Source organism: Oryx dammah, unplaced genomic scaffold, assembly GCF_014754425.2.
Source record: "Oryx dammah isolate SB20612 unplaced genomic scaffold, SCBI_Odam_1.1 HiC_scaffold_22, whole genome shotgun sequence".
In the NCBI taxonomy this organism is placed as follows: Eukaryota; Metazoa; Chordata; class Mammalia; order Artiodactyla; family Bovidae; genus Oryx; species Oryx dammah.
Genome location: NW_024070206.1, coordinates 59,230,991 through 59,239,509, shown reverse-complemented (window position 1 = coordinate 59,239,509; position 8,519 = coordinate 59,230,991). Strand labels below are relative to the sequence as shown.

At 44.2% G+C, this 8,519-nt stretch overlaps 1 protein-coding gene across 2 annotated transcripts in view; it reads right to left on the bottom strand.

Annotated features, from left to right (window-relative positions):
- Positions 1–8,519, bottom strand: part of ZNF236 (zinc finger protein 236) — a 57,718-nt gene that overhangs the window by 27,954 nt on the left and 21,245 nt on the right. For both annotated transcript variants that reach the window (XM_040264370.1, XM_040264371.1), the window contains exons 11-16: positions 7,356–7,497; positions 6,373–6,633; positions 4,941–5,194; positions 4,178–4,279; positions 3,441–3,592; positions 1,977–2,080 (exon numbers count right to left, since the gene is read on the bottom strand). In XM_040264370.1, coding sequence (XP_040120304.1) covers positions 1,977–2,080; positions 3,441–3,592; positions 4,178–4,279; positions 4,941–5,194; positions 6,373–6,633; positions 7,356–7,497 — 1,015 coding nt within the window. The remainder of the gene's footprint in view (positions 1–1,976; positions 2,081–3,440; positions 3,593–4,177; positions 4,280–4,940; positions 5,195–6,372; positions 6,634–7,355; positions 7,498–8,519) is intronic.

Sequence of the window (8,519 nt, the reverse complement as noted above, 5' to 3'; positions counted from 1 at the left end):
TGTGCACACCAACAGTTACATACAGTCAGGCAGAGTTGTCACAGAGAAGAGGTATGTGCACCAACAGTTATACACAGGCAGAGCTGTCACAGAGAGGAGGCGTGAGCACCAACAGTTACATACAGTCAGGGAGAACTGTCACAGAGGGGAGGTGTGTGCACCAACAGTTACATACAGTCAGGATGAACTGTCACAGAGGGGAGGTGTGCACACCAATAATTAAAAACAGGCAGAGCTGTCACAGAGAGGTGGCATGTGCACCAACAGTTACATACAGTCAGGCAGAACTGTAACAGAGGGGAGGTGTGTGCACCAACAGTAATATAGTCAAGCAGAACTGTCAGAGAGGAGGTGTGCACACCAACAGTTATATACAGTCAGGCAGAACTTTCACAAAGAGGAAGTGTGCACATCAACAGTTATATACAGTCAGGCAGAACTGTCACAGAGAGGAGGTGTTCACACCAACAGTTATACACAGGCAGATATGTCACAGAGAGGAGGTGTGTGCATCTACAGTTATATACAGTCAGGCAGAGTTGTCACAGAAAGGAGGTGTGCACACCAAGAGTTATATACAGTCAGACACAGCTGTCACAGAGAGGAGCTGTGCACATCAACAATTATATAGTCAGGCAGAACTGTCAGAGAGGAGGTATGAGCACCAACAGTTACACAGTCTGGCAGAACTGTCACAGAGAGGAGGTGTGTACACCCACAATTATACACAGTCAGGCAGAATTGTCACAGAAAGGAGGTATGTGGACCAACAATTATAGAGTCAGGCAAAGCTGTCACAGAGAGGAGGCGTGCACACCAACAGTTATATACAGTCAGGCAGAACTGTCACAAAAAGGAGGTGTGCACACCAACAGTTATATAGTCAGGCAGAACTGTCACAGGGAGGAGGTATGCACACCAACAATTATATACAGTCAAGCAGAACTGTCACAGAAAGGAAGTGTGTGCACCAACGTTTAAACAAAACTGCAAGATGCTAGCAACAAAAATGTGTTAGATCAGATTCTGCTTATACCCGCAATGATTTTATTTCAAAGTTAGTAAAACCTACAGTAATCCTAAAGCAAAATAGTTGATTAATTAGAAACTATTCCTTTAAACATAACAGGAAACTTTTTATGTGCTGTTTTCTTTATGAACTCATGAAACACTGCAAACCCTTCTGCTGCAGCAGGATCAGAATCACCTGAGTCTAGACACCTGGAAATGTCAATTAATACATGCTGGTTGGTAAAATATTTTCACAAAACAGCTATTCTGAATAATATATAAATATCCAGTGTTATTCTCCTCTTGGGTGTTATGAAACATATTAAGGATGAAATAATTATAAATTTCAACATTCCCATTCATATATTATTAAAAACAATATTTAGAAAAATAAATATTTTTTAAAAATATTTTATTTCCCTATTTTTTCTATTTCCAGGTTTTCATCTGTGATAGGAAGGAACACGAAGCACACAGGTTGGCACACAGCAAGTTCTTGGAAAGTGCTGAATGTCAGGAAAGCCTAGGGAGATGTCACAGAGGAATCATGAGAAAACACTTCACTAGTCTCACCTAAAGATGTCAATGCAAAATCCCAAATTAAACATTAACAAATACTTGTTAATGGATAAATCAGAGTGTGAATAAAATGTCGGCGGTTCTATATAAAGCACACAAAGAGCCTGGGACAAAATGGCATGTTAGAAATTTAAGCCATTTCTGAAAACGAGGCAGCAGCCGCCTGCAGTGGGGACAGGAAGCTGCAGCAGACAGGGACAGCTTTACAGGGACAGCCTGCTGCATCCTGACTCGGCCACATCGCTTAGTAGCTGCACAAGCTTTGGCAAGCCAGTGTCTTCGCAGAGCCTTTGTGGGGCCGCAGGAGCGGTGCTGTGGGCACGAGGCACAGCGGCACGGCTGCAAGTACAGCAGTGGGAGCCTGGCACCGCGGGAGGCTCTCGTACCTGTAGGAGCGCCGGCTCTGCTCTTCGGCCTCCTCCAGGAACGGGGGGCGCGGAGGCTGCAGGTCCATCTCCTCCTGGGGGGACTCCTGAATCAAACGAGTTGTCTAAAATGTAATGGAAGCACAGAGTGGAGTATTTGAATATTGAATGAACATAAACACCTAACAACCAAGGATAAGCATAATCATAAATGTGGATTTAATGATGGAGAAAGCCCAATTCGGCCACTGCAATCATTTGGGCCAAATAAAACAACAAAAATCATTTATACCAATTTTATTAAAGAAATATTTATCTTCCATTAACTTGTTTAATACAAAGTTTATCCAAGCATGAAACTGATCTTACCATATTTTCCATGTATATTAAGAGATCACACTTACACTTGCTCTGCTCTTCCTGAGAATGAACAAAAAGCCCCACTTTCTTAAAATATTCAGTCTCCTCGCTTGCTACAAAGTCACAGCGTTGGGGGAAGCACGTTCCCAGTCCAGGAGTAGCAGCTAGGAAAATAGGCCCTGAAAGTTTCACTGGAGGATCCAGGTCTTCCACTTGGCAAAAGCTTCCCACAGGGGCTTTTAAAGAGGGAAACAACTGACGGGCCCATCATCCCACCACTACTGAAAGATTTCGGAGAACGGCAAAATCAACACCAGAACAAAAACTTACATGCCTCCAACTTGGTGAAAGTCACTCAGTTGTGTCCAACTCTTTGCAAACCCATGGACTGAATTCTGCAGGCCAGAACACTGGAGTGGGTAGCCTTTCCCTTCTCCAGGGGATCTTCCCAACCCAGGGATCGAATCCAGGTCTCCCACATTGCAGGTGGATTCTTTACCAGCTGAGCCAAAAGGGAAGCCCAAGAATACTGGAGTGGGTAGCCTATCCCTTCTCCAGCAGATCTTCCTGGCTTAAGAATCAAACCAGGGTCTCCTGTATTACAGGTGAATTCTTTACCAACTGAGCTATCAGGGAAGCCCAACTTGACCAAGAAATAAAATCTCAAATGATGCATCTCAATATTTATATTCGGTCTGTTAGCATGCATTCTAACATGTTTCTTTCAAGATCCCACAGATTAAAATGTTCAGGTTTGATTGCTAAAGCACCATGATATCCTTCAGATGTTACCAAAGTCCGTTCCACTATCCTGACTTCCCTGACTTTTAACCGAAAATGTCAAGCCACGTGATGGGAATGAAATCTTAAAGTCATACAAAAATGTTTTAAGGGAAAAGAAGCCCTATATGACAAACATTCCAGTTTTCACAGGTGATGTAACAGTGTTGAAGTTGCATGCATATGCTCTTAAGTAAGTGAATTTTAAAAAATTACAGTGAAGAACAAGCTAGAATTAGCTTATTCTTGTTTAACTACATTAATGGTGTTGGTGCCAGGCACCTAAAAAATTACAGTGAAGAATAAGCTAGAATCTGCTCATGAGGACACTTCTGTAATACTCACTACATTAATGGTGTCGGTGCCAGGCACAGGAAGGAGGTTCTGCTGGTGGAAGCTCGTGGAGAGGGCCTGGGACTCCAGTGTGCTAGAATCTTGTAACTGCTGGACGGAGGGGAACGGGGTCTGCTGACTGTACGTATCAGTCACTGTAAAACCTGAAACAAGTCAGAAAACGTGAGTTTCACCAAAAATACTAAAGCTACATACACACACAAGAAAAACAAAAAGGCTGGTTTTACAAATAAAGCTAATTAAAGTAACGTGTGCTTTCTGAGATAGAACCAGGGTCGTCAGTCTTATCAGCAGGCTCTGAAGTGACCTGTGCACAGGCTTGCATCCTCACAGGGCCGGCAGACAGACCAGCCACAAGGATGCACTTACTTCTAAGTCCTAATTGCTACTCAATTTCCTTTCCTTGGCTAAAAACCACATGTAGCGTGGTTATTAAAATCACTTTCTGGAAAACCTGAACAGACTACAAAATAATGTGTGCATACACATGTACACACACACACACACAATATCCATGTAAGAAAGCATGCGATTTGAAATCATACATTCCAGAAGAGCACTGACACACACCCTCCCACCCACCCATACACACAATCCATGCAAGAAAGCATGTAGATTGAAATCATACATTCCAGAAGAGCGTTAAAGGAAGCTCTCAAGATTGCTGTAAAGTTAAGCCCAGCCAGGCAGCGCTCATTATTAAGCCCCAGGTGAGACCCACCACTGACCCTGAGACAAGCCAGCCGGTTCGAAGGACTGCTGAGGGGGTGCCTGCTCGTGAAGCTGGTCCACGTGCCCCTGCAGGGCCTGCTGTGGGGCCACGAACCTGTCTGAAGACAGAAGTAACAGAGGCTCACAGACCTGGAAGTTACCGCAGGCCTACCAGTCTGTCCAAAAGGATGGGTTTCTTTTTTCCCAAAACTCAGCTTCCTTATTTTGAAAAGACAGTAGGAAGACAATGCAAACATAGTGTATATAAATTTATATATTTGGGGGTAAAAACTACAAAGTCCTGATCATAGACCAGATACATTTTGGGACCGTAACAAAACAGTCAGCCGGCTGGCCAATCGTCTGTAGGCCTGTAGGAGACCCTGGGCCGGACTCTGTCACTAAGCTCGGTGTCCCCAGGGAAGTGGACAGCTTTCTGAGTGAGACCTTCCTGCAAGAGGCAGCACACTGGACGAGGGGCCAAGGCTCCAGGGACAGAAGGCTGGCAGCCTCACCCTGTAGAGACTGGGAGTCGCTGGAACAGAGCACACACAATCACACAGATGAACACGCATGAAGACCAAAGGCTCCTAGGTGTCCTCGGGGTAACAGTGGGCTACAAAGAGTATGTATTGGAAGGTCCTATGTCTATAGCTCCCAATGCCTCACAAATGCTCACATGTACACACACAGCACAGGTGTGACTGCAACAGTCAGAGATGAGAAGACCAAGAAGGACTGGGGGATGCAGGCTGCAAACTCTTAGGAGGTAAAGCTCACCTTCCTCTGCCTCTAAAGGCTGCCCCGACATCTGCGGGCCCAGCCCCGCCTCTTCGGCGCTCACGCCGTGCGGCGGCCCCAGCTCCAGCATGGCCCCGGGGTTGGCGGCCACGGCCTCGGCGCTGGGCTGCAGTGCCTCGCTCTCGATCTCCACCTGCATTGGGGTAGACACATGCATGCCCTGCTGGTCCACAGTGCTGTCATCCATGGAGGAGGCCTGCTGATGCTGCTGGAGTTGCTGGGCGAGCTCATATCTTCAAAAGGAACCAACAACAGTCCATAGTGTCAGGTGTGGTCAAAAACCAGGGACGTGGGCTACTACTGCCCAAGCTATAGTTTACTCAATTTACTTTATCTCGTTTTGAAGTCATGATGGCGATCCACTTGAAAGTTAAATACTATTAATAATTCTGAAAGAAAAATCATGTCCCCTTATTCTTAAACACTTTCACAGATTATATGGACTTGAAGGCAACAAGAAATTTTTTAAAGCTTAAAAAAATTCAAGAGAGGCCACATGTTTCAAAGTAAAACCCTTCCAACCCAAATGGTGCAATGAGCCCAAGTGCTGGGAAGAAGACCAGAGTGAAATGAGGCGGAGCTCTGTCAGACTGCTATCAGCACTATACACGTGTGGGAGACGTGGGAAGTCCGGGGACCTGCCAGGCCGTGCTCGGCCCAGTGACCAGGTCCACAGGCTACAGCATCTGGACGGTGAGGCGTGTGGCCAAGTTCATTTTCTGTAGGAGCCTTATTCCTGCTAATATCACTTTTCCATATACAAAATATACCCAGCATATTTTCATCAAGGCCAACAACTTTTCTTTCAAAGAGAAAAACGAACAATGAATTCAGTGAGTGAATCAAAAACCAGAAGGAAAAAAAAAAAAAAAAAAACCCAGCTCAAATACAGATCTGATGTGGTCAGAAATGAATTTCTGCAAGGGATCCATCTAGAGACAAGATAGCCCTCTGCTCAAGCAAAAATCTAAGTCAGCAGCAATGACAGATGGTGTGATAGCTAAAATATGTTCCCTTTATCGACAACCTAGAATAATTCCCATGCAGGTAACACTGATGATATGCCTAGAAGTCATGGAGTCAACCAAGGCTTTCTTTTTTGCAATCTCCATTTCATAATTACCATAAACATGGTCTATCTAGTATTTTATCTACTACTAATGATCAGTTTAAGACAGTTGACAAAGCATTCAGTGCAACACAGACTACTTCAATATTATATTAAAAATAAAAATGTCATCCTTTAGTCTGTGCCTCTTAATACATCCTTAAACACGGGTATAGAAGCTTCCTTAGATCAAGCTAGAAGTATAATACAGGAAAACAAAGACAACTGTCTCCTAAAAACACTCTCACCAAAGTCGTGCAACTACACAGATGGTTAGAAGGCGCCCAGCAGAGCCACACCTACCTGTGGGTTTTCATGTGCTTCTTGCAGTTGAGCGAGGTCTTAAACGTCTTCTGACAGTAGGGGCACATGTAGGGGCGGAGGTCATTGTGGATGCCCATGTGTCGCCGTAGGCTCCCGCCGGTCGTGAAAGCGCCGTTACAGATCAGACACTTGAAAGACTTCAGGCCTGTGTGCGTTCGCACATGCGCTTTGAGCACTCCTGCAGAAACAAAGCCTCTTCCACACTGAGAACACTTAAAGGGCTTTTCACCTGTATGGGACCTAAAAAGAATAAAAACAGTAATGAATGAGCACCTTATGCTTTCACGGCGCCTTATACTTTAGAATGCACTCTCGTAACTATCACACTTGACCGCCCCCCACTTTCCTGATTCCAATGGGACCCCTGAGACTCTATGCCCAGGTGACCCATCTAAAGTCCTGGGGCTCGTACACGCCTGACACAAAACCAGACCCCACGTCCCCACCCACGTTCCATCCTCTCCTCATGACCCCTCACTGTCTCTCTTGTGACCAGGTTTCTACTTCCTTTTCACTGTTGCTAGTGACAATAATTAATCTAAACTCTGATGAACACACCTGTGAAAGAACATTAACCCTGAAGAAACAAACCAGTACTTCTCTGACAAGTCCTAGATAGAAACTGCAAAAACTGGAAAATAAAATAGTGTAAATAAAAATCAGGGGCAATTTGTGGGTAGAATATTTAGGTCAAGACACTAAAGGATGAGAATGTGTGTGTGTCTTAGTTGCACAGTCACATCCAACTTTTTGCAACCCCATGGACTGTAGCCCACCAGGCTCCTCTGTCCATGCAATTCCCCAGGCAAGAGTACTGGAGTGGGTAGAATACCAATGATCAATAAACATTTGGGGGTCAGAAGTGGCATTTTAAATAACAAGAGTTAACACTACCACTCTTAGCATTTATACAAGTCACCAGGTCACTAAATCACTTTCCATCTCTGAATCTGTCACCTTACCTGATATGTTGTTTAAGATGGCAAGACTTTTTATAGGCACGATGACAGTAAAAACACTTGTATGGTCTATCTGCTTCATTTACAAAATTGTTATTAAAATAACTTTGAAATAACTGGTTCCTTGGAATGGGCTGGATAAGACCTACAAAGCAAAGGAAAATCAGGAATAATTCACTGTCAATGTACCAAAAAAAGTTAAATGTCAAAAGGTGCCTGCTTTACCCAGAAGATAAGAATCCTGAGAAGCTAGATTCCAATGTAACAACTAAATGCTATTTTCATTGTTAGGAACTGGCTATTGAAACAATACCTATCAGGAAACACAAAGCTAATGTAAGACAAATTTTTTTTTCCAACATAAAGGAATATTTATATTATTACAGTTACTTCTCTTTGTTCTAGAGCCAGTTTTTCATGGATTTCTACATTTACTTTCTATGTAAGCATCTGCTGGTGTCAAATTTCTACAACTACATCAACATGTCGGACAGTCCAAGTTCTTGGACTCTTGTTTGTTCAGTATGAAGACTGTACCCTAGGTACTACAACAAACTCAAGACAGAAATAATTCCAGTATCATTTTTGTGTTCTAAAAAAGTCAGGGTTTTCATAGGAATTCTATTAAAGGAGTATCTGCAAACAGCAAAATGACAATCTTAAATACTTCAGGTTTTACATACTTTCAAGGAATAAAGAATTCCCTTAGGCTGACCGTGTGATAAGTATGTCTTCATCAAGCAATAATTTATGCAATTCAGGACAAAAATACACTGAACCCTCTGAATTATTTAATATCTACCTGGAACGACAAGGGGAAGACACACGCAGTCAGCACTAGCTGGGCTGTGCCTCCTCTGTCCAAGAACAGGCCCCACCACACTCCCTGCCCCTCAGCTGCCTTGCACTTCCATGCGAGGGTCACCAGCAGGCTCCTAAAGCACACTGCTCTCTGGATGGCCCCTGATGGTGAAGGTTACAGCGCAACCCTGTGCCCTAAAACCTACTCCTTCCTCCCGGCTCTCGTAGTGCGCATAGCCCATCCTCCGAGTCAGGCGGGGGCCAGGATTTGAACATCTCTGAGCCGCTTGTTAGGTTTGCCCATTTGCCAGTCCTGGAGATCACGCTGGTGAAGATTAAATACGTACCATGTGAACCTGGTCTGTT